This window comes from Akebia trifoliata, chromosome 15, assembly GCF_017979445.1.
Source record: "Akebia trifoliata isolate Shusen 1 chromosome 15, ASM1797944v1, whole genome shotgun sequence".
Taxonomy (NCBI): Eukaryota; Viridiplantae; Streptophyta; class Magnoliopsida; order Ranunculales; family Lardizabalaceae; genus Akebia; species Akebia trifoliata.
The window spans coordinates 16,936,463-16,963,652 of NC_141389.1; the positions used below are offsets into that span (position 1 = coordinate 16,936,463).

The 27,190-nt window shown below is 36.9% G+C and overlaps 1 protein-coding gene and 1 non-coding gene across 2 annotated transcripts in view; one reads left to right on the top strand and one right to left on the bottom strand.

Moving 5' to 3' along the window:
* LOC147384446 (RNA polymerase II transcription mediator) overlaps window positions 1-13,212 on the top strand; it is a 36,648-nt gene extending 23,436 nt beyond the window's left edge. The window contains exons 7-8 of the mRNA XM_086426748.1: window positions 422-742; window positions 12,738-13,212. Of these exons, the coding sequence (XP_086282874.1) occupies window positions 422-742; window positions 12,738-13,067 (651 nt within the window). The 3' untranslated portion in view covers window positions 13,068-13,212. The remainder of the gene's footprint in view (window positions 1-421; window positions 743-12,737) is intronic.
* A 4,378-nt stretch (window positions 13,213-17,590) lies between these two features.
* On the bottom strand, window positions 17,591-17,666 carry LOC147384447 (small nucleolar RNA snoR122). The gene has a single exon (XR_015173176.1). It is a non-coding gene; the product is annotated as a small nucleolar RNA snoR122 (small nucleolar RNA).
* Window positions 17,667-27,190: the final 9,524 nt, after the last annotated feature.

Here is a 27,190-nt window from a genome sequence, read left to right on the forward strand (position 1 = left end):
TTACACTCCAATTTAAAATAAAAAAAAGATAAGTGAATGGTTGAGAATAAGTAAAAGTAGGGGTGCCAATAGAATCTCTCTCTCTCTCTGCTAGATTTCAATTTTTTGGATTTAGGATTTTATATGAGCCTAATCATAATTGTAAAGCAACTACTGAACTTGTCAAAACAAGTGTTATAATGTTTTGTAATGTTGGGATTATAATTTGAGTCAAACATTTGTAATGTTTGAAGAGTGTATTAATCTTTAATTGGGGTGAGATAAACAATTTAAGAAATTGGGGTGTAATAAGTAAAAGTCAGGGTGCCAATAGCAGATTTTTTTATATTAATTAATTAATTTATCATTATTATACGTTGATTAGAATGGAAGAGGGAGATTCTTGATTATCCTTATATTGATTTATCTTCCACTCACGCAGACGACCAGTGTTCCGTTTCTCCATTTGTTATCTCATCCTACTTGGCATTCACGCACGTCTTCGTGGTCACTCTCAATGATAGTTCCCCAGTCCATTCTTCATGCTGGCTGTCAAACCAAGCCATCAAATATCCACAGCAGGAAGAGTGGGATCAGATCACAGTTCCAGACCAAGGTGGTGGTGAATGATGACTGTATCAATGTAGAAGGAGAGGGTGCACCTAATGTAGTTGGCCTGTTCAAAGGCAATTCTGAGGACATTTGCTCCATGAACAGTTATGACTGTGACTTGGCAGATCTGCCAGTTATACTTCTGCAGCAGGTATATCCATTCTTATGATACTTGAAATTGAAATTGTGTTGCGTACCTAATTTGATTAGATTACAAAATAATAAAAAAAGGAATAAAATATTGAAAATGATCTTGTTCGAGCGAGATCGGACCTCCTCCAAAACCAATTCGAGATGGTCAGTTTCCAAATCCAATTAGGACTTAATAATAATATTTTTCTGTCTAATATTCCATAAAATCGTGGAGATTAAATACATAGAGTCTTAACCAACAAAGGGTTGGTGAGATGGCCAGGACCATGCCTCAGGAAGCAGGTCCTGAGTTCGAATCACTTCACCCCTTGTTGGCCACCACCCTGGTGCTTTAAAAGGCCAAGTACACAAGGTACATCTGGAAGTGGTGACGGGCGTTTCCGTGGGATTAGTCGGACTAAGCATGGATACTCATGTATCAAAAATAAAATAAAATACATAGAGTCCTCTTTCTTAATATAACTGCCATTTACTACAAAAGAGGATAACTCCCTCACTAACCTACCCACTCAAGTAACCTAACTATGCAACTAGTCTACCCACGTAGAGATAACTCCTTCCCATTTCCCACATAAACACTAGTAATGATCCCATACAACAAATACACTAAAAATACATTACTCCCATCCCTATATTATTAAGGTACATAACAAACTGCTTTAGTAAATCTTGATTTAAAATGCGCTAGTTAGAATGATTAGAGAACATGTTACTTTGAATGGACTCTTCTAAGAGGGTGCCCACAGACTGTACTACACATTTTCGACATTTTTTCTTTCCTGATTGGAAGATATTACTTAATAGCATGGATTATGAGTTCTGCCCTTTTCAATTGAAATTTTCTTTGTAGCAAATATATCATTAATTACATATGTATAATCTTGTTCAAAAGACAATACTTTTTATATCCTGTGACATTGTATGTTACTATCCTTATTATTTTAGAGAGAGAAGACTTAGTCGTAAATTATTCAAAATATAATGTTTTTCATGAATCCTATTTTTGGGGATTAGTCGAATATGGCACTTATGCCCACATCAAACTTTGACACCCCTACCCATATCCCTGCAATTCAAAATTTAAGTCTCACCCTAATGTATTCATTGATCGTTGATCATCCTAGTAATTCTTACTGTTGACTTTAAACAGTTGCAATTATAGTGGAAAAAAATGTCATTACCCCTAAAATGGCAAAAATAAAGAAACCCTGGAAACAGGTACTTTTCAAAATTTATTTGAAGAGGCAGGAGTACAGTTACATTCTTTTCTTCTCCTTTTTTAGTGGTGGGGGTGAGGGACGGGTTAGTGTTAGGGTGAGGGTGAGGGTGAGGGGTAGTCATTTCTTTAAATGAGTTGGAGTGAATAGTTTTTTAGTTTTTGGGGAGTGGGAAGATCATTTTACTTGGCAACCAAGATCGTCGTGCCTAATCCTGCATTGATCATTATCCCATCTTTATTTGAAGGGGCATTGAACCAAATAGAACATCTCCTTTCAAATTTGAGAACATGTGGCTGTCCCCATAAGGCTTTCCATGAGAAGGGGGATGATTGGTGTAGGTCTTCATCTTTTTCTAGAAGATTGGGAATCTGTTTTAGGAAGAAGTTGAAGGATCTTAAAGGAAAGCTGAAGGTTGGAATGAATTTGACGAATTGATTCGAAGAGAAGTATCTTCAAGAAATTGAAAAAGTTCGACTTGAATAAAGAGGGTGAAAATTTAGGCCCTCTCGACTTTGTGGAAAAATCAACTCTTAGAGCGGAATTCAAGAGGGTAGCGATGGAGGAGATAAGCTGGATACAAAAATTAAGAGTGTCTTGGCTTAAGGAAGTTGATAATAACCCAAACTTCTTTTATAAGATTGCTAATAGGTGGAGGAGGATGAATCACATCTCAAGGATCATGATTAATGGTGTGGAATAGGAAGGGGAGAACATTAGGAACAAAGTGAATGATTATTACAAGAAGCTCAAATTTTTATGTCTATTTGGATCGGCTCAAGTTGGTCAATTTGAAATTTGATAGAATCTCTGAGGATCAATGCTTATGGTTGTGGAGACCGTTGGAGGTTGATGAGGTTCTCCAAACCATTGTGACTATGAATGGTGAAAAAGGTCTGGATCTTGATGGGTTGGCAATGGCATTCTTTAAGTCTTATTGAGACATTGTTGGCAATGAGTTGAAGGAGTTAGTTGAATGTTTAAGGAGGAATAGAGCTGTCTTTGCCTGGTCCATCGAGGAGATGCCAGGGATCAGTCCGGAGTTGATTTATTACCACCTAAATGTGGAGCCAACCTTCAGGCCAGTCAAGCAAAAACCAAGGAGGTTAGTGCCGCGATTCAGGGAGGCAGTGAATGAAGAAGTGAGTAGGTTGATCAAGGCTGGGTTTATAAGGGAAGTGCAGTTCCCGGAGTGGATAGCGAATATTGTGGCAGTCCTTAAGAAAAATGGGAAGGTTAGAGTCTGCATAGACTTCACGAACTTAAACAAGGCTTGTCCCAAAGATAGTTTCCCGATGCCACGGATAGACCAGTTAGTAGATGCGTCTTCTAGTCACGAGTGACTGTCCTTCATGGATGGTTACTCTGGGTACAATCAAATTCAACTCGGCCTAAAAGATCAGGAGAAGACAGCATTCATAACCGAGAAGGGGCTTTACTGTTATAAAGTAATGCCCTTTGGCCTAAAAAATGCGGGAGCCACGTATCAGAGGTTGGTTACAGAGCTCTTCAGAGACTTGTTGGGCAGAGCAGTAGAGGTGTACATAGATGACTTGCTGGTCAAAAGTAAGAGAAGGGAGGACGACGTTAGTGATCTGGAAGAAGTCTTTGCCTGAGTAAGAGAAGTGGGTATGAAGCTCAACCCGGAGAAGTGCACCTTCACACTGACTTTAAGGAAGTTCCTGGGTTACTTGGTCACGAAGGGAGGGATTCAAGCCAATCCAAATCAGATTTGAGCACTATTGGAAATGCCTTCCCCAAGGACTTAGAAGCAAATCCAAAAATTGGCGGGGAGAGTAGTGGCACTAAACTGTTTTATTGCTAGATCTTCTGATAAGTGCAGACCCTTGTACCAGCTGCTACAAAAGAACTTTAGATTTGAATGGACGGACAAGTGTGAGCTAGCTTTTTCGGAACTAAAGAGATACCTCGGCAAATCGCCCATACTCTCGAGGCCAGAAGTAGGGGATGAGTTGGGATTGTATTTGGCCACGTCAGACCATGCGTTCCAGCTCCGTCTTGGTTAGGACTGGGACAACAACAGAGCAGCCCATTTACTTCCTGAGTAAGACTTTCACGGATGTAGAAATGTGCTACTCCAGAGTCGAGAAAATGGGGTTAGCCTTAGTCTATACGGTGTTGCGCCTACGACCGTACTTCCAGGCACATTGAGTGCAAGTTATCACCAAGTTTCCCTTGAAATCTGTATTGGGAAGGGTAGAAGGCTCGGGCAAAATGGCTAAATAGGCAGTACAGTTAGTAGAGTTTGGGCTTAAATTCAAACCTAGGATCTCATTAAAGGGCCAAGCGGTAGCTGATTTCTTGGCAGACTTCCCAGTAAAAGGGAAAGTATATCTACTGGTAGAAGAGTTGAAACAGGCGGATGGTGAGCAAGAGCTGTAGGATGGCCAGGATGGAGGGCCTATGTGGATGGGTCGTCTAACTTCGAAGGATTGGGCATCGGTGTAGTGTTAGTTACCTCAGATGGGACGAGAATAGAAAAGGTGGTGAGATTGGGGTGCAGAGCGTCAAACAATTAAGCGGGGGACGAGGCGATGCTGCTCGGCCTCGAATCTTTAGCTGGACTGGGGGTGTTCGAAGCCACAATCTACAGTGACTCAGTTAGTGGTAAATTACATCAATGGGACATTCGAAGCTCGAGATCCCAGGATGTAGCTCTTCCTAGAGAAGATTAGATCCGCTATGCATCGCGTGGGAAGAATAAAAGTAGAGCATATACCCCTAACAGATAATAGGCATGCAGATGCTCTAGCTTACATCGCCTCAATGCTAGCCGGATAGGACAGGAGTGGGTTGCCGTTAGGTTATCAGGAGTGTCTAGCGATAAATAAGCCCGGATTGGCCAGTATGGTAGCAGTTGTGAGGGATTAAGGGTGGATGAGTCCAATCTTGGCCTTCCTTCAGCATGGGGAGCTACCTAGCTATTTGAAGGAGGCCAGGCGAGGTAGGAACCAAGCAGGGAGATACACTATCCTGGATAGGGTTCTATATAGGAAGTTTGTGGGAGGACTACTCTTGTATTGTCTACTCCTAGGAGAAGCAAAAAAGGTGTTAAGCGAAATACATGAGGGAGACTGTGGGAATCATTTAGGGGCACGATCTCTAGAGCATAAGGTTCTCTCACAGGGCTATTTTTGGCCCTATCTGCAGAAGGATGCCGCACTGCACGTCAAACACTGTGATAGTTGCCAAAGGCATGGGAAGATAATCCGGCAGCCAGCAGTACAACTCAACTCATTTGTTAGTCCATGGCCCTTCGCACAATAGGGGATCGACTTAGTAGGCCCATTGCCCAGGGCGCCAGGCAATCTGACTTTCTTACTGGTAGCAACGGACTGTTTCACGAAATGGGCAGAAGCGTTCCCTTTGGCCAAAATCTGACAACAAGAAGTCCAGAAGTTCCTCTGGGAGAACATCATTTGCAGGTTTGGCTTGCTACACACCATAGTTTCCGATAATGGAAGACAGTTTACTGGAGAATAGATTAGAGAATTCTGTAGTGAGCATGGGATAAAGCAATTGTTTTCCACACCGCAGTACCCTCGGGATAATAGCCAAGCCGAGGTTACGAATAAGGTGTTAATAGACACTTTGAAGAAAAAGTTAGGGGAGGCAAAAGGTAGATGGACAGCGGTCATGCACGAAGTCTTATGGGCTTACAAAACAACTGCCAAAACCTCTACAAGGATGTCTCCGTTCGTTATGGCCTATGGAGTGGAAGTGGCCATCCCTACAGAGAACAATTTCCCTACAATAAGGTCCAGAATAGTGTAGACTAGCAGAAATGACCAATAGTTAGTCGCAGAACTAAACCTGTTGGACGAAAAACGAGATGCAGTGCTAATCAGGTTGGAGCATTATTACAAAAGATTGCAAGATTACTTAAACAAGAAGATCCGTCCCAGACAGTTTCGAGAAGGAGACTTAGTGTTACGACGTGTATTCTAGAATACTGAAGAGCAAAATAGCAGCAAGTTGGGCACAAACTGGGAAGGGCCATATAGAGTGACAAAAGTGGGCCAAAAGGGAGCCTATTACTTAGTCATAATGTCCGGTCAGGAGCTGCCTAGACCGTGGAATGCTTGTAATTTAAAAATGTATTATCAATAAATATGTTGCCTTAGATGTTCTAAATCTCTGTGTAGGGAACAATTGAAAATAGGGATCCAACCATGATCCGGGCCTACATAGGCTTTTTCTGCCTTCATTGGCAAAACAAGAAGCTGGCCGGGACCCAACTCTAACACGAGTAACAAAAGCACTGTGTGGATCCAACTGGGATCTGGGCCTATGTGGGTCTTCTTTACCTACGTTGGTAGGGTAAGATGCTGTTCGGGGTCCTATTCTGTCACGAGTTTTAAGAGTATTAAGTGGGATCCAGCCAGGATCCGGGCCTACATGGCTCTTTTCTACCTTAATTGGCAGAGCAAGAAGCTCGGGGCCCAACTCTGATATGAGTAACAAAAACACTGTGTGGATCTAGCCGAGCTCTGGACCTACGTGAGTCTTTTCTGCCCTCGCTGGTAGAGTTAGAAGCTGGTCGTGGTCCTACTCTATCATGAGTTTACTAGTCGAAAAGTTAGCCAAATGATATAGCCGTGAATTCAAGCAAAGTTAAAGCCTTCTTCAAGGACAGTGACTCGCACAACCACTTGCAGAGTTAGCCCAGTATATGTTCCACCTAAAGTAAAATTTACTTTAGGTAGAACTTGGGGGGGAAAAGGTGGAAGTGCAAAAGAGTAATGAGCCGATTGTTAACGTAGAATTAGCCGGTTGCAAAAGCAGAATAACAGTGTATGCGCAAGTAATATGTAGTGGGCAGTTTAACCAGTGGCAGTCTGAGCGTTAGAACGAGCTGATTGTAAAAGCAAAACAGTAGTATAATGGGCCGTTTAACCAGCATGAGCAAAGCAGCAGCGAAAACAGGAAGGGCATAGTATAGAAGTGAGTTAAATTAGAAAGTCAATTAGCAGAACATGTGTGCAGCACATAAGCAGTGTGTGTGTAACATAAGAGTGGTAAGAAAAAGGGTAAGAAAAGATTGCAAATGTGACAGCAAATGTGCAAATGTAGTTTTTTCACTAATAGTAAAGGGAGAAATACAAAGGATAGATCCCGAAGTTGGGATAGTACAAAGAACGGTAGCTTAACAACTGAGAACAAGTCATTGATCAGTGAGGGAAGACTGGTGAGCCGAGGGAGAAGTCTGAGGGATAGCAGTTGGAGGATCGGCTTCAACAATAGTACTTGAAGGATCAACAACTTCACTTTGATCTTCACCAAGAATGGATGGTTGACTAGAAGGGAGAGTAGGGGGTGGACTGTTGCCTAAGTTGAAGAATTCGCGGTTGAAGCAGGATTCAATTCTAAGGTAACACCAGCCTCCAGGAGATCGCCAGGAGTCCGATCAAGGATAACAATGCGGTTTCCTTTCTCATCTAGTTGAAGGAGGGAATACGCCCAAGGCGTCCGGTCCAGGAAACATTCCTGACAAGAGACACCAAAGGAGCATCGTCCATGTCTTCGTCATCGTCTCCTTCCTCCTCTTCTTCATACTGAAATTGAGCAGCCTCGAAGCTTTCGTGGTAGGCTTTTGTAGAAGCCTCCTCTACAAGTCGAGAATACTGGGCTTGCAGTTGCCCTAGAAGCTTCCTGGTTTTAGCTTCGTCCTCCTTAGCCTGAGCAGCCCTAGCTGAATCAACACTTGTTCTCTGAGAACTCAGTTCAAGCTCTTGTTGTTGCACTTTCCCTTGGAGTTCCACTAGCTCTTCGTCTCTCCGTTACACTATCTCTGTAGCCGGCCAGCTCCAGTTGCAGAACACCCTGAAGATCTGTCAGCTTCCTATTAGAGGCCTCCAAGGCTAAGCTGGCCTTGGAAAATTGGGCCAGATTAGCCTCCATCTCCTCTCTAGCCTCTTGGGAACATTGGCTGGAAGAGGCCAGCTCAGCTTGGAACACAGTTATTTTCTTTCCCTGATCTCGGGCCAGGATAGTTGCCTGGTTCTTAGTCTCACGCCACTTTAGGAAGGCCAGAGTTCCATAGACGTGAGCTTACGAAGCAGGAGAAAAATGTTAGAGCACAGAAGTTATGAAATAGATAGCAGATCAGAGAGAACAGAAGTTACTTGGTAAAGACCGTGGGTAAAGCGACCAAAACCCAGGTCAGCGTTAGAGCCCGATCAACAACATCCCAGTCCATTGGAGATATAAACTGGGAAGGTAGGGAGACGACGGTTACTAGGTATTTTACCCCGCAACCTTTATTGTAGACATGGCAAGGGGGCCGAAAAATGTTCTCATTCTCGTCCTGGAGGAAGGCCCCGCGACCCATCTAGGCAAAAGCAGCTACCTCCAAAGGAGTCTTGCGAAGTGAAGGGCCTCGTGGTCAGACTCCTCTGGAGGGGAAGGACTTCTCAAACTCTTCTTGAGCCGGCGCCTCTTCCGCGACTGGAGATCAGGAGTAGGGTTGTCCTCCTTGGGCGTGGCAAAACTCTACCCTACCTGCATCTGAGTCTCCGCAGGAAGCTCCACAGAAATAGTTGCAGCACTAGTAGTAGCATCAGTAGCACCTACAGCAGAAACAAAAGCAGAGACAGAAGCAAGGACAACAGGCTCCCTAGGCATCACAACCAGCTGACCAGCCTCTCCGGAAAGGTTGGAACCACGAGAAGTCTGACTTCTCTTCTTTCTCCGCCTGTTGGCTGGGACAGTGGGAGGAGCAGCTCTGGTGGCAAAGGAATTGGAGAGTGGAAACTCTGAGAGATTGTTGTCAATCATGTCAGAGGACCCTAGTAGAATCCCAAAAGGGGAAGAGTGGATCAAACGTTTCAAACCATGCCCGCCCAAAGAAGGAGCCGGATCACTAGGATCCCATCGTCGTGGAGGAGGCCGAAGGGGAGTAAAGGCAAGAGGGAGTGGATCAAGACATTCCACGGTTCGCCCAACCTAGCCAGAGGGAGCATGTCATGCAGGTGGCCGCGGAATGTCACCTAGGAGATTTTCCACTACCACCTTCTCTGCTACCCTGGTTTGGAGATCCATTGGCACTGGCCTCCGATCTTTGAATGTTCTGCGTTGTTCTCTCCTGATCTTAGTGGCTATTAGAGCAGAAGAATCTGTGAAAGAAGTAAAGAAGCCGTTAAAGAAAGCAGAGCAAATTCTGAACATGGTGAAAAATAGAACACAGCCAGACAACATTACCCTGGAAGGTCCGAGGGACTCTGAATCCCTCGTGAGGAGTGTCGGGCGAATTTCCAGTCCTTAGAAATGTAGAAGGGGTCTTTATGCCACCCTTTATTAGAACTAGGAAAAGGGAATCAGAGCCACCGTTGCAGTCTTGGAGGATAGAACGAATAGTATCCCGGCCGTTGAGGGATGCTTTCAGGTTATACCGGGAAAGGAAGTTTTTGGAGGTAATGCCCATCTTTTCCGCAACGTCCACCAGACAGTAGAAGTTCTTGGACATTTGGCCAGGGGTCCGATTTATCTTTTACTTAATACCTCTCTAAGGAAGGCAGAGAGAGGGAAACTAAGGCAACCTTAATTTGGCTGGCAAAAACAAGGATTTCTCCTTGGTGGCATAGGGCATTAGAGTCTCCGTCAAGCCGAATGTGTACAAAGGCAGGAATATACAAACTTTGTCGAAGTTGGGCCATGGAAAAGTTAAGTATGAAAAAGAAATTGAACAAGAAAGAAAATATTACCTCAGTGTAAAAGAGGTAATTGAAGCAACGAAGTAGAAAGAGAAGTAGAGAAGGTCTTCGCGGAAAAGCACAGAGACAAGTTTGCAGAGTTTTAGCATGGTAATGAGCGAAAAATGCATTAAGTTCTCTATTTATAGAAAAGGGCGAAGGAGCACGTACGCCTGAAAGGATAACTTGAGCCCAGTTAAAGCATCGCGAGATTGGGGGTAGTGCAGAAAGCATTAAGCCACGTGGACGGGTACTGATGAAGAGCAATCCATCTACGCCGTCAGAGTAGATTCGTAGCGACGTCGCATTGAATGAGTAGAATCGAAAATAGCAGAAGCAATTATGAAAGGCGAGGTAGCCAATCAGAAAGCGGAATTGTCTCGAGGAGACGAAGAGACCCTACGCCTCCTTTGAAAGGGGGTAATTGTAGAGGGAAATAATTGCATGTTAAATCTAAGTCGTACACGTGTCCGAATCGACTTAGTGGTACCAGACGCAAAACAGTATACGGAGCGCAACCCTGCAGGTAGGGCAAGTCAGAGCAGAGACCTCCCTAGTCTGGTTGGCAGGACAACATAGCAATAAGCCAAATCAGGCCTGCCAAGCAGGGCAGGCCAGGTCTTAGGAAAACTGTAAAACTATTGCGTGCACGTCAATCTCGAAGATCACGGAAGAGATCTCTGTAGGTAAGTATAATCGATCCAGAAGATCCTGATTAGGTAAACAACTCCGCAGAGTTAGTGGAAATCCCATGATTACAGCCTATAGAGGAGGAAACCCTAGGGGCAGTCAGGGAGGATAAATAGCACAGTAAGCACTATTGAAGGAGATCCTTCTGGGGAGATTAATGACAGACCAGTACTAAGGACGTTTGCTTCGGCTTCTCTAACTCGAGTATCGGAGTGATTTTGGCAAGTACCACGCCGCCACGAGGAGGGAGGTGCTAGGAACGACTTCGGATCAATGCGGTTGGATTCATCGTAACCGTACACTAGATTCCGACTACACAGGAGCAATATCCGGGTTTAAAGTGCATTGGGAGGGTCCTATGATTTTCCATCCTCAGTTCAAGGATGATATACTTGTATTCTTGGATGATTCTATGTATCGGGTAAGATTCTTGAGAGGGTTGCTTGTGTGTTTTGAGGTGACATCGGGCCTAGCGACAAACCTTTGCAAAGCAAGAGTTTGTCATTGGTTTGACTATAAATGTTTTTTTGCTTGTGCTAACCTTGGGTGCCAGGAGGATACATTCCTGGCATCATATTTTGGCTTTCCTTTTGGTGTTGCTTATAGGAGCAAGGCAATTTGGGAGCCAGTCATAGAATGCATTAGGAAAAGGGTTGGATCTTAGAAATCCTCAAAGTGTTGAATTGCAAATTGAAAAACTGATTCAAGACTTCTTATGGAACAACAGGGATGTTAGCAAGGATCAAGAATTCTCTGTTATATCTTTCTATAATGCTTTGGTTCCCCCTCAAAACTTCCTCTTTGTCCTGATGTTGCCATTTGAGGTTCAAGGGTTCCATCCAAAATTTCCTTCTTCATTTGGACTGTTGCACTTGGAATAATTCTTACCATGGACATTGTCATGGCCATAGTAGTTACTTTGGTTAATTTCTACTTTTTGTTTAAATCAAATGGGGAATTGGTTAATCATTTTCCAATCCATGTTTTTTTTTTTTTTTGTAAGAGAATTTTGGGCTCATTTTCTATCTTTGTTCAACACATCTTGGTGTTTTTGGTCCTCTGTCATAGCTCTTTTCCAGAGTTCGGTCATCTGTTAGAGCACTATAAGTTTCAAGTTTTGTGGTCTTTAAACCCCTTCGTAGTTTGTTGGGGCATCTGGAGAGAGCAGAATATTAGAGACATCGAAATATCAATTGCAAGTAGTCATTTTGGAAATTTTGGGGATGATTTTCTTCAGGAGCATATCTTTTGATGAATTTTGAGCTTCTTTCTTTTAGGATTTTTTTTTCTAGATGGGATTTATTATGTGCTGCTTAGCTTTGTAGTTTTGTTTTCTTGTTTATTTTCTTACTGTAGGACGGCTTTCTCGGCCTCCTCTTTTCTTCTTTTTAATATATTTCCATCTTTACTGATCCAAAAAAAAAGTAGATCAGGGAGGTCAGTAAATGGATACTGTGAAATAAATCAGTCTAAAATGATAAAATCTTCGCAAGCTCTTGGATTTTCTGTTAAGATTTTTTTTTAGTCAAGAGAACCTTAACTTATTCAAAGTTGCCATCATATCTATTGAGACCCCACCTATTTTTCATCCTCTCTCAACACACTTCACTCAAAATCATTTTGGACCACACCATGCACTCCTTAGGCATCTGTGAGAGACTATATAGAGTGATTAATAAACTTTTGGTTACCTTGGCTTCCTATATTTATTCCCCCCTACACTTTCCTCAAAAGAGTTTTTCTGGTCTTACAAGGTTAGATGGGTATTAGCCTTTTTTTTTTTTTTCTTTTCATTCTTTCAGGTTTCTTGAACTTTTGGGTTCTTTTGATGATTCATTCCCTTCTCCTTTATCCTTCTTTCCAATGGTGGTGATTTGATTCTTGAGTTCGTGGTGGTTTTCATGGAAGACACTCCAACGATCAAGTCAGACAAGATTTTAACAGAGAATGCTCAAGAGGAATGAACCCACACTACTTATAACTATTTTTTTTGTTGCGTCATTTAATCTCAAAATAATGGGTGCACAATCTTGAATGTTTTTGCTACTAAGATTTATGCAAAACAGATCAGAGAAATTAAATAAGTGGTTTCTACATACAAGTGAAGAAGTCACCTTAGGAAATGTAGTTATGGCTCATCATTTTTTGAGAACCAGTCTCCTCATAGATTGCAAGCCATGCATATTGATCAATTAACCGGAAGCGATATTGGAGTTCTATACTAATGTTCCCTATTGACTTGTGTTCTTTTTTATTGTAATGGAATTTTTTTAAAAGAACAATTGCATCATTCTGAGATCTTAGACATGTTTTAAATTATTAGTTATAGGATCATAATTTTTCCAGATTAAGTAGCTAAGCTCTTGTGACACAGGTTGCTAGCCAGGTTGTTCGTTGGCTTCATGAGGAAGCCCTTGCAGTGGGTATGAAAGCGAGTCGAGACTTTCTATGCTTGTCTTTGGAACTGGAGCAAGGTGACAGATTGTGTCTAGTGGCACACGTTGACCCCCCCAAAGATACCCATGGATGCATCTCATGGTGGTTGCTGATGGCTGATGGATTGATGGATGAGGGCAAGCTTCATATGGATTTTTCCGTTGGTGAGTCTGAAAATCTGAGATTTTTAGGGCATTTGTCCTTGGAAACATTATATGCCACATTGATGGACTTAGTTAGCTTGTGCAATAGCGGTGGAAGCCATTGATTCCTTAAAAAAATAAAATTCATAGAATATTTTTTTCTTTTTTTCCTTTTATATACTTTTAAAGTCTCATTCATGTTTTGTAATCTAGTATGTAAAATTCTCCTTTTCGGTATAAAACATTGTTTAATATTGTTGTGTTATGTCATCCATTGGGCGCATTAAAAATCCAGAAAGTTTTGGGAAAAGTTTGAGGAATATAAAAATGATATTTTTCGTTTCTTTGCAAAATCCTACATTTTCAACCTCCCAAAAATCCCATCTTATCCTCGAGATTTGAAGGTTGAAGAAAATAAAATGTTAAAAGAGATTGAAGGGTAAAAATTTTACCCTAGAGGCTGAAGTCGATTTTTTAGGAAAATATCACAAGAATGTTTAATGAGATTTTGATAGCGTTGAAGATGATTATTGTCAATTCAACGATTTAATTGGTTGGTCTCTTATTTGGTGAATTTTTTGAATAGGTGGGTGTCTGCAGTCCTCTAAAGCTGCTTTTAAATAATGTTGTGAACCTCCCACCCCTCTCTCTCTCTCTCTCTCTCTCCATTGATACAGGTTGATCATGTTCACCCCCTCAGTTACTTGTTTTCCTACCATCGCCATTGGCGTTCTTTACCTCCCAACTTCCTATATTTTGTAAATGGCCTCTTTGATGAATATTAGATCACCAAATACCCCTATAATCCATCCTGATAACATACAATAATTGAACAGCGGCATAATAATTTTCTTTTCTTTGAATTAGAAGAAGTTTAGTTAATAAAGTGGCTTTTGCTATTCTCCTTTGGGAGTAATATTTGAGAGAGAATAGCTTATAGGTGAAACCTTGTCCACAATTGGAACTAGAAAAGCACATAAGAAAACAATCATATGAGATTTACCTCATATTCATCGGTTGGTTTGGTTCCCTAATATGCAAAAAATTATTTAATTTTTTTTTCTTCACATTTTTTAAAATAAAAAGTATTTTCAATAAATAATAAGGCTAATCCACTTGAAAGCATGGAAAAAATCAAATTAAATACAAAATAGTGGATTAAAAAAAATATTCCTTTAACAATTTAAAAAGTAAGCTAATAAAAAATAAAAAATTATTTATATGCCATTTAGATGAGAATAAGTAGATCAAAAATTGATGATGAAGAAAGAGAGAGATTAATTAATATTTTAATTAATCTAAATATTAAATTTATATTAATAAGAATATCCTTGTGCCTAGATGCTCCAAACTAAATTCAATCTCTAGTGGCTATTTTTTATTTTTTATTTTTTTTGTTGGAAGGGGTGTGGGGGGAATTGTTTAATGTACAATGAGAAGGGGTCTTAAAACCATTTTTTTTTTTTTTTTTCTTTTTAAAGTTGATTTTTGGAATTACCCATTTTTAACGGGATCTAAGAGATCTTCAAAACTTAGGTTTAGTGTCTACGTGGCACTTTAGCATTCGAGCTTGCCGTGCACCGAGAGGAGGATATTACATCTACTTGAGGAGTTTGTTGATCGCTCCACTACTTTCAAGCCGCAGTCGTTAGGATCGACTATGAATGTGTTTCCCACTTCCCAACCCACCATACCGACTAACATGGGCTGAGCAACGTGATGAAAAGTTCTCTCCAAATCACATTTGCAAACGTGGCCAATTGGTATCCTTTAATAAAACACTATCGAGGACATGACACCAAAAGACGAATACGTTGATCCGGACCTTGAAATTTCTTTTATATGTTATTGTTACGTCTACCATTAACAACCCATGAGCGATATTTCTTACTGGACTACTAAAGAAACAACTGATTACTATATTCTGGGTCAATCCCCAACTTTCTACATCCTTCTTTCGCTCGTCAATGTCCCTGTATCATTGATAAGTTTGCTCCAATCTCTATTACCATTGCCATGTTAAAATAAATATTAATAAATAATTAATATTTATTTATTTAAAATTAATTCAAATAAAATTAATTTAATTTATTTTAAAATGATATTTAAAAGTTACGTTATGATCGGTGTATTTTTTTGTTAAAGAAAAGTAAGTAGTTAAAAAAAAAAAAAAATTCTATAAGTTGATATCTTTTCACATGGATTGAAATTTGTAAAAGTTCTTTTTGACTTCTTTTTCAAATATTTTGTAAATCCCACATTGCTTTTTAAATATTTTGGAGGGATTTTTAAACCTATAAATAAGAACATATTCTCAACTCTTTCTTCATTCCAAAGACTCTCTCCTTGAGAGCTCCTAATGACTTCTAGCTATATAAAAATTTAATAATTCTTTTTTATTATATATATATATATATATATATGGGAAATGTTCAACAACAAACATTTTGGCAAAACATTTTTCAAAGCATGGGCTAGAGGTTTTGGAATGGGCTGATTTTTGGTGAGGATGATCTCTACAGTGAGGAGATCATCATCACCAAAAATCAGCCCATTCCAAAACTTCTAACCCCATAAAAAATGGTTTACAAAAAATGGACGGTCCACGATTTTTCAACTGGGGTTAGAACTTTTGGAATGGGCTGATTTTTCGTGAGGATGATCTCTACGGTGAGAAGATCATCCTCACCAAAAATCAGCCCATTCCAAAACCTCTAACCCATGTTTTGAAAAATGTTTTGCCAAAATGTTTATTGCTGAACGGGACCCTATATATAATAAAAGTGCAAAAAAATTAAAAAACAAGGGTTTGTTCTATTGGTACCTCAATTTTCACTTATTCTCAATGATGACTTATTTTTTTAAGGGGTGAATCTCCATTTCATTGCAGATATGTGTAAACACCCCATTTTTGCACTCGCCTGATTAATCAACTCGTTAATCCGATCGCAATGATTCCCAATGATGGATGTGTATTCCATTGCTTTATTTTGTTACCAGATGTGTTTCAGAAATTCGGATGAGGTATCTCGAACTGATAAAACCCTAGAAACCACGCTACGCTAGGAAAATATGACCCCAGAAACATAGAAATCATCATCTTGCAGACCAAAAAGAAGCTTCACGATAAAAATCACTAAAAATTGACCAAATTACCAAAATACACCTAATCTCAAAACAACCCTAAAGCCTACGTTACGATTAGGAAAACTCTTTCAAACACGTAAAACAACAAATCGAAATCAAATAATCATTTCACCAATTTTAACAGAATTTGACAAAATTACGAAAATGCCCCTCATAAAGTTCATGACCATTTCACACAAAAAATTTCGTAAATGACACAAACTAATATTTCCATTGAATTCCTTACGAAAAATCGATTCTAAAACATTCTAGAACATTAAAATCCGACTTAAAACGTGAAAAATCCTCTTCGGGGGCAAAACGGTAATTTCACAATTTTCATAATAAAAAATTTCGAAATTAATAAATAAAATATTATATAATTAAAGTGAAACATTGATGAAATTAATTTAAAATTTTGAATTAAAAAATCGATCAATCGGACTTTCAAGTAAAATTGTTGAGGGTTCGTGAGATATTTTTTTAAGGACCCCTCCATTTGGGGGTCCAAAGAATTAAAGAAATAATGGAGGAGGGTTCTCCAAAAATTTAAAGTAAATCAAGAAAGACTGAGGTCAAGGTATTAAAGTCGATCAAGTGAGACTAAAGTCAAAATTAAAGTCAATTAAAAAAGACTGAAGTCAAAATATTAAAAGTCAATCAATTAAGACTAAAGTCAAAATATTAAAAGTCAATCAAATAAGACCAAAAGTCAAAAACCCTAATAGAGTTATAATTAAATAATAACTCTATCTAATAGAGTTCGAACTAAAAAATAATTCTACCTAAAACAATTCTAATTAAAACACAACTCTACCTAAAACAAGTTTAACTAAAACACAACTCTAATTAAAAGAACTCTAATTAAACACTAACTCTATCAAAATCAACCCCTAAAAAAATCTATAAATAGACGTGCTCACACCCTATTTTCGTATCAAATCATAAACCCTAAGAGAAGTAGGTCTAAAAGCCCCCCTAGCCTCCCATAAACCCTAATTTTGGAGCCCAAATTCCTTACCTAACATCCCTCATTCGATTTTAGCCTAAGAAACACCTAAAAGCCTTCCAAAAACATCCTAAAATCCACAACAAACTTGAAAAGTTCAGATCTAAGAAAGTAGAGATACCTTGCCTCGGAGATCAGAAATAAAATCTGGAGACAAAACGAAGCAAGGAGTACAGTACAAGGAGCAATTTCTGTCGGATCTGAGGGAACAAAGTCTTTGCTATCGAAAATGTATAACTTTTTATTTATTTATTTATTATTATCTAGGTTTTTAGCAATGTAATTTATTTGGAAAGTTAGTAGAGACCGGCTTTGGCTGGGAGGGGTTGGTGCCTAACACCTTCCAACCCCGTAACATGATCCCCGAATTCAGCTTTTTCGATTCTAGATTAGTCCTTTATCTGTTTAAAGTCATTGATCAGTTCCTAGACCGTAATAACTAGGTGGCGACTCCCAAACCTCAAGGGTCAAAAGCAGATCCGCGCACCCCGCGGATCGAGGGCGCTTTCAATATGCCTCAGTGGTAGTGACAATAACATATCATCATAGTTAATCTGATAATACGTGCATGTTTTATGCATCATTGACAGATATCTTAGAAGAAAAAAAGCTATCCTAATAGGATGAACATGACCACATAATAAATAATGGAAAACAAAGATTGGGAAACAACCAAAGCAAAACAATGGCTAAAAACAACACTATTTGTTCAAGAATTTCTTAGTTGAATTGGTGTCCGATCCAAACATGAACAATCATTAAAAAATAAAAAAAATAAAAAAAACACATAGGAATTTCCATTCGAACCCATTTCGTCGAATTAAACACATAAGGATTGTAAAATTTTCAGTTAAACATATATAAAACTCAGAATAACCGAAGAAATTTAAAATAAAAAGTAATTAAGGGTTTTTGATTTCGTGGATACTTGGATATTTTGATTCTAGACAAACCCATACGTATAATATACCATAACTCAATATCAGTGAAACAAAGTAGCTTTCAAAACAAATTTGTCAATGATTCGTTATAATCGATACATAAAAAAAACAAGTGAAATAAAAATATGAATAAAAAAAAATTTAAGGGTTTACCTTAGGGTTTCTATTGGAGAGAGAGAGAGAGAGGGAGGGAGAAAGATGAGGACAAAGCCGAGGTTCTGTCTTCGTTTCCAGCAGAGGGAGGGATGACGAGTTGGGTTTCTGTCGAGCTGGGGTTCGGCCGAGCTATTTGTTTCTTCGTAATGACTTAGAGAGAGAGAGAGAGAGAGAGAGAGAGAGAGATGAGGAAGACGACGATGGGGTTGTCACAAATGTGAGTTTGAAGAGGACGAAGAAGACGAAGAAGAAGAGAGCTTTGGAAGAAATTAAAACTATTTTTGATAGAGAGATGAGGAAGACGGCGATGGGGGTTGTCGCAGATGTGAGTTTAAAGAGGACGAAGAAGACGAAGAGGAAGAGAGCTTTGGAAGAAATCAGAACTGTTTTTGGTTTTTTTTTACGAGGAGGCATTTGCAAATAACGAATTTTCGTTATTTTACAATCAAATGGTTGATCTGGACCGTAGATCGAGTGCAAATCGAACGACTGACATCGGGGGTCGCAATGGGGATCGTAATGGGGGTCGTAGGAACGTCACCCCATATATATATATATATATATATATATATGGGGGCGGTTCGTGGGACGTCTTGGAAAACGGCTGGGAAACCGATGCAACTCAACTGTTGGATTTGGAATTTTCAACGGTTGGATATCATTTTATAGCAGAACATGCGGGCCAGCTGGGAAACATTGTTTGTTTTAAAATTTTGAAGTATTTTCAAATGCCTCCCTCCATCATTTATTTTATTAAAACTAAAACCCTCTCTCTTCTCTCTCAGAGAACTAACACACAGACTCTTCTATCAAAACTGAAACCCATCCTTTTATCTCTCACCAGTCTTTCTCTGTATAGTATAGATATGAAACCCCTCTCTTCTTTCTCACGATTTCTCATCTCCCATTGTTTTATCTCTACAGATTTAATTTTTTGAGACAAAAAAACAAATAGTAACAGAACAGCGATAATAGTTCCTTCCACCATTTTCATTATCAACAAACTCATACCTTCATAATAATGATTGAAACTTTCATTATTGAACAATAATCTCATACAGAAGAGAACCTTAAATTTTTAGCAACCCAAATAGTTAGAGTAGCAGATTAGAGCGAGACAATATTACATATCTAGTAACAAACAAGCTAAGATCTTTGGGCTTTGGGTTAGTAAATATGGGTTAGAGAGAGAGAGATAGAAAGATGGTTTATTGTATCGGTGAGTTTCTTGTCTTCTCTCTCACAATTTCTCCTCTTCACCATTATTTGGGATTGGTTCGTTATAACCTGGACTTCTACCCATATCATGTCTTCTTGGTTGCAGTTAACATCAAACAATTGAATGTCAGGATTAAGCCCCATAGAGAGGGAAGAGACTAGAGAGGGTTATTTGCAAATAATTGAAAAGTTTAAAAGTAAAAAAATGGGATCTAGCTTGAACGCAAGAGATCTTTCTAAAAGGGGATCTGTCTGTTAAAATGCGCCAAATCCGACGGCTTCAACCCATTGTTTTTACATATGTTTTCCAAGACGTCCCACGAACCACCCCCTATATATATATATATATATTATATATATATATATATATATATATATATATATATATATAAAAAATATAAAATAAGAAAGAAAGAAAGAAAAGAAAGAGAGAGAGAGAGAGAGAGAGAGAGAGAGAGAAGAGAGAGAGAAATTAAATATTTAATAGGGACAGTCCATTTTTGGATAAGCACCAAGGCTGATCCGAAAGGTGTCGAAGGGGCTTAAGGGTGTTTAACGGATTCCTTGATCCGAATAGGTGCCTAGTAGTTCCAATGGGTTTCATACCTATTGAGATTCAAAAATCATTTACGAATGGGTGTGACTTTTATAATTGTTATCTATTTATGGAGATCAATTCTGTTATAATAAATAATTCAAAATTTTCTACAAAAAGAGGCATTCGTGTATCCGAGATTCTGTGTGACAGATTTTATCAAAATAATGCAAATTTTGAGGAAATATACAGTTGTGTTAGAACCGGGCTCTGTTATATCCTGAAGACAAGTTCGCCAGTAACCCATTTGTATCTTCGTGTTCAATCGGAGTGGGGCTGTCTGTTGTCTATAAGACAACGTAGATTACTACGTGCCTTAGAGAAAGTTTTTCAAGTTCTATTTTTCTAACAATTTATAGACAACAGACTATTGCTCTAATGGCATAAAGCATCAAGTTTATAAATTAAGACCTTGTAAAACTTAATCGTTTTGATGGGTCGAATTTCAAATAATGGCAACAGAAGGTGTTCTTTATACTCCGTCAATTTAAGGTCGCGTATGTTCTTACAACAGCATGTCCAACTATTTCAATGGATGCAACTTCTGAACAAATCGATGCTGAAAGAAAATGGCAAGATGATGGTCTGGATTGTCGAGATCATGTACTCAATGCAATGACTGACAGATTGTTCAACTTGTTTTGCAAGTACACAACTGATAAAGAATTATGGGGCTCACTAGAAAAGAAGTATTTAACCAAAGATGCAGGTACAAAAACTTTTTTAGTTTCTAAATACTTTGATTTTAAAATGACAGAAAATAAACCTATTCTTGAACAAGTTCAAGAGTTGCAATTTATTATTACTGAGATGGAGGAAGAAAATATTAAACTTCCCGAAAGTTTCCAAGTGGGTGTAATAATCTCCAAATTACCACACAGTTGGAAAGACTATAGAAAAATCCTGTCTCATAATAAAAATTTACAAACTCTAGATGAGATTTTCGAAGGTTTAAAAATAGAAGAAGAAAATAAGATCAGAAATAAAAAGGATGATCGTTTTGAATCTATTAAAGCTTATATAGTTGAGTCTGTAATTCAAGAAAAGAAAAAATACAACAAGCCTTTTACCAATAGAAAATCATTCAAGAAATTTATCAGAAAAAATGGTCATGGTCAGTTCAAAAAGAATGAAGGCGACTGTTATGTGTGTGGGAAAAAAAGGACATTTTGCAAGAGATTGTAGAAAACGTTAAGGTAAAAAACCTAAAATCGAATCTAACATGGTAGGAGATGTAGTGGTTGTCATTGTGTCTGAAGTAAATATAGTTGAAACGAAAGGACATTGGTGGATCGACTTAGGTGCAACACGACAAGTGTCATTTGATAGATCTGCTTTCAAATCATACAAAGTTCAAGATGAAGGACAACTTTACAGGGAAAATTCTTCTACTATCAAGATTGCGGGGTCTGGTACTGTGGAACGCAAACTCACTTCTAAAAAGATTCTCTTGTTAAAGGATGTTCTGTATGCTTCAGAAATTAGGAAGAATTTAATTTCTGCTTGTATGTTAGACAAAAATGGGTTCAAGTTAGTATTTCATTTTAAAAAATTGATCTTGACTAAAGATGATATGTTTATTGGTAAAGGGTATGTTGTAAGCAATATGATTAAGTTGAATGTAATCAATGAAAATACTTTTGCTTATGTTTTTGAATCTTTTGATTTGTGGCATGCTAGATTAAGACATTTAAATTCTCAAGCTATAAAAAATATGATGAATTTAAACTTAGTACCTAAGTTTAATAAAGAAAATGATGATAAATGTCATATATGTATTCAGTCTAAAATAGTAAAGAAGTCATATCGTAGTGTAGAGAGAACTTTTACTATCTTAGAATTAATATATTCAGATTTATGTGAATTAAATGGGATACTAACTAGAGGTAATAAAAGATATTTTATCACTTTTATTCATGACTTTAATAGATACTGTTATATATATTTGTTAAGAAATAAAAATGATGCTTTTGAAGCTTTTAAATTATATAAAGCAGAAGTAGAAAATCAATTAGAAAAGAAAATTAAAATTTTAAGAAGTGATAGAAGAATATTTTGATAATGATTTTATTATTTATTGTGAAAATTTTATAATTATATATGAAACTTTTACCCCTAGAACACCTCAACAAAACGATGTAGCGGAACGCAAAAATATGACATTAATAGAAATGATAAATTCTATGCTAATAAATTCTGATTTACCTATGAATTTATGGGGTGAAGCTTTGTATTCTGCATGTTATATTTTAAATAGAGTACCGTATTATAAAGTTAACAAAACACCACATGAACTATGAAAACACAGAAAATCGAATTTAAAATATTTACGAGTTTGGGGTTGTTTAACCTATGTTAAAAAACCAGATGACAAGATTAAAAAATTAGGCTTTAGAACATATAAGTATGCTTTCATAGGATATGCTCCAAATAGTAAAGTTTATCAAGTTTTAAACTTAGATGATAATGTTATTATCGAATCTGTAGAAGTACAATTTTTTAAAAAACTTCAACATAAAGATAATGTGTCTGATTTAAAATATGAAACCCATTCTGAACAAGTGTTAGGAAAAAGACAAGAAAATGAAAAATCAGAACTTAGGAAAAGTAAGAGACCAAGAAAGGATCCACATTATAATTTTGGTCCAGATTTTTACACCTATGTTTTAGAAGCAGATCCTAAAACTTACAAAGAAGCCATAACATCTTTAGATAGTGTGTTTTGGAAAGAGGCTATAAATGATGAAATAGAATCTATTAAATCTAATAAAACTTAGGATTTAGTATCTTTACCTCCAAGTTGTAAGACTATAGGACATAAGTGGATTTTAAAAAAAAAACCTAAAACCAGATGGTAGTATAGAAATTTTAAAGCAAGATTAGTAGTCAAATTGTTTAGGCAAAAAGAAGGAATAGACTATTTTGATACATTTTCTCCCATTGCTCAATTAAACTCTATTAGAGTTGTTTTAACATTAGTATCTATTCATAACTTATATATACATCAAATGGATGTAAAAATTACATTTTTAAATAGTGATTTAGATGAAGAAATTTACCTAGAACAACCAGAAGGTTATGTAGAATCAAATAAAAGTAATTTGATTTGTAAATTAAATAAATCTTTATATGGTCTTAAACAATCACCAAAACAGTGGCATGATAAATTTGATAAGAAAATAAAAGAATTTGATTTTAAATCAAATGAGTATGATAGATGTATTTATAGTAAGGTTATAAATCAAAGTTATGTGATTGTGTCATTGTATGTAGATGATATGTTAATTTTTGGTACAGATATTGATATAATTGTAGAAACTAAAAATTATCTTAAATCATCTTTTGATATGAAAGACATTGGAGAGGTAGACTTTATTCTTTGAATAAAAATCATAAAAGAAAATAAAACCATTAGTTTATCTCAAGTACATTATATTGAAAAAATATTAAAAACATATAATATGTTTGACTGTTCACCTTCTCCTACTCCTTGTGATCCAAGTAAGAAATTATTAAGAATATGGGTAGAACGGAATCTCAATTAGAATATTCTAAAATAGTTGGTAGCCTTATGTATTTAATGGAATGTACAAGACCCGATATAACTTTTATAGTGGGGGTATTGAGTAGATTTACAAGTAACCTAGAACTTAAACATTGGGAAGCAATTAGAAGGGTTCTGAAATATTTAAAAGGTACTCAAAATTATTGTTTACAATATAATAGTAAACCTGAACTAGTAGAAGGGTTCTCAGATGTTACATGGAACTCTGATTCTCATGATTCAAAATCTACAAGTGGTTGGATTTATATTTTAGCAGGAGGAGCTATATCGTGGGGGTCAAAGAAATAAACTTGTATTTCTACATCAAGTATGGAATCAGAATACATAGCATTATCGGCTGCGGTAAAAGAAGCAGAATGACTTCGAAGTTTTATTAAATTTATTCCATTAACTCCTATTCGGGATTATGCAATTACTATTTATTGTAATAATAAAGTTGTATTAGCAATTTCAAGAAACATAAAATTTAAGGGTAAATCAAGGCATATAGGCCTTAGATATAACATTGTTCAACAGATGTTGACAGATGGGGTGATCGTGCTCGAGTACGTACCAACTTCAGAAATGCTCACGGATCCGTTAACTAAAGTACTACCTAGAGAGGTAGTTTTGAGAACATAGAGGGGGATGGGCCTAAGACCTATATCCATGAAGACAGAGTAGTGGAACCTCAACTTAGTAGATTTGGAGATCCCATTTTTTAAGTTCAAAAAGATAAGAAGCTACTTTACTATCTTTGTAAGTGCACACAATATTTATATTGACTATCCCTATGATGTTATTCAGTGCACATATCTTATAATGCGAAAAGGATGAGTTAAACTCTTAATGAATTTGTAAGCTATTTTAAGCTTGGGTGTTAAAAAAGTTACAAGAACACTCATAACAAATTCACCTATATGAGTATAAAAATTTAACTACTTTAAACAGAGAATTGGTCATCTCTCTGAAATACTCATGAAAATCAAGATTTAAGCGCTTGACTGCAAAGCGCTATTCTTTGTTACTAATGAGTTAGATTATAATAAGTGTATATATAATTTCGGTTTATTACATAGAATCTAAGTTCAAAGCTATAAGCTACTTAAATATCTTATAAACTTTGAATTATATATATAAGCCAAAGGTTCAAACCGTTAGATACCTATGATTATACTTATTATGACCATTCTGATACACATCTAGTTTGTCTCTATTAATTAATTATTTTTTGAATCAAGTGGGGGATTGTTAAAATAAATGTTAATAAATGATTAATATTTATTTGCTTAAAATTAATTCAAATAAAATTAATTTAGTTTATTTTAAAATGATATTTAAAAGTTACTTTATGATTTGTGTACTTTTTTGTTAAAGAAAAGTAAGTATTTTTAAAAAAGAACATTTCTATTGGTTGATATCTTTTCACATGGATTGAAATTTGTAAATGTTCTTTTTGGCTCCTTTTTCAAATATTATGTAAATCCTACATTATTTTTTAAATGTTTTGGAGGGATTTTTAAACCTATAAATAAGAACCTATTCTCAACTCTTTTTTCATTCCAAAGACTCTCTCCTTGAGAGCTCCTAATGGCTTCTAGCTATATGGAAATTTAATAATTTTTTTTATTATACATATATATAATATAATATAATATAATATAAGAAAGAAAGAAAGAAAAAAGAGAGAGAGAGAGAGAGTGAGAGTGAGAGAAAAAAATTAAATATTTAATAGGTGTCGTCCAATTTTGGATAAGCACCAAGGCCGATCCGGAAAGTGTCGAAGGGGCCTAAAGGTGCTTAACAGATTCCTTGATCCAAATAGGTGCCTAGTAGTTCCAATGAGTTTCATACCTATTGAGATTCAAAAATCATTTACGAATGGGTGTAACTTTTATAATTGTTATCTATTTATGGAGATAAATTCTGTTATAATAAATAATTCAAAATTTTCTACAAAAAGAGGCATTCGTGTATCCGAGATTCTGTGTGACAGATTTTTTTCAAAATAGTAAAAATTTTGAGGAAATATACAGTTGTGTTAGAACTGGGCTCTGTTGTATCCTAAAGACAAGTTCGCCAGTAACCCATCTGCATCTTCGTGTTCAATCGGAGTGGGGGTGTCTGTTGTCTATAAGACAACATAGATTACTACGTGCCTCAGAGCAACTTTTTCAAGTTCTATTTTTCTAACATGCCAAAGGGGGAACCTTCTAGTGCAATCGACTATTGAAAGCGCCCTCGATCCGCGGGGTGCGCGGATCCACTTTTGACCCTTGAGATTTGGGAGTCGCCACCTAGTTATTACGGTCTAGGAACCGATCAATGACTATAAACAGATAAAGGACTAATCTAAAACAGAAAAAATTGAATTCGGGGATCATGTTACTGGATTGGAAGGTGTTAGGCACCAACCCCGCCCGATCAAAGCCAGTCTCTACTAATTTTCCAAATAAGTTACATTGCTAAAAAAAACCTAGATAATAAAATAAAAAATAAGAAGTTATACCTTGCCGATAGCAAAGACTTTGTTTCCTCAGATCCGACAAAAAATTACTCCTTGTACTGTACTTCTTACTTCATTCTGTCTCCGGATTTGATTTTCGATCTCCAAGACAAGGTATCTCTTCTTTCTTGGATCTGAATTTTTCAAGTTTGTTGATGGATTTTGGGATATTTTTGAAGGGCTTTTAGGTGTTTTTTAGGCTAAAAATGAAGAAGGGATGTTAGGTAAGGAGTTGGGACTCCAAAACTATGGTTTATGGGAGGCTAGGAGGGCTTTTAGACCTATTTCTCTTAGGATTTATAATTGATACGAAAATAGGGTGTGGGGACCTCTATTTATAGATTTTTTTTAGGGGTTGATTTTGATAGAGTTAGTGTTTAATTAGAGTTCTTTTAATTAGAGTTGTGTTTTAGTTAGACCCTATGAGATTGAGTTATTATTTAATTAGAACTCTATTATGATTTTGACTTTTGGTCTTATTTGATTGACTTTTAATATTTTGACTTTAGTCTTAATTGATTGACTTTTAATATCTTGACTTCAGTCTTGCTTAATTGACTTTAATTTTGACTTCAATCTTGCTTGATTGACTTTAATACCTTGACTTTAATCTTGCTTGATTGACTTTAATTTTTTGGAGAACCCTCCTCTATTATATCTTTAATTCTTTGGACCCCCAAATGGAGGGGTCCTTAAAGACATATCTCACGAACCCTCAACAATTTTTCATAAGAGTTCGATTGATCGATTTTTTTAGTTCAAAATTTTAAATTAATTTTATTAATGTTTCACTTTAATTATTTAATATTTTATTTATTAATTTCAAAATTTTTAATTATGAAAATTGTGAAATTATCATTTTGCCCCCGGAAATGATTTTTCACGTTTTAAGTCGGTTTTTAATGTTCTAAGATGTTTTAGAATCGATTTTTCGTAAGAAATTCAATGAAAATATTAGTTTGTGTCATTTATGAAATTTTTTGTGTGAAATGATTGTGAACTTTATGAGGGGCATTTTCATAATTTTGTTGAATTCTATGAAAATTGGTGAAATAATTTATTTAGTTCTGATTTGTTATTTTATGTGTCCAAAAGAGTTTTCCTAAGCATAATGTAGGCTCTAGGGTTGTTTTAATACTAGGGGTATTTTGAT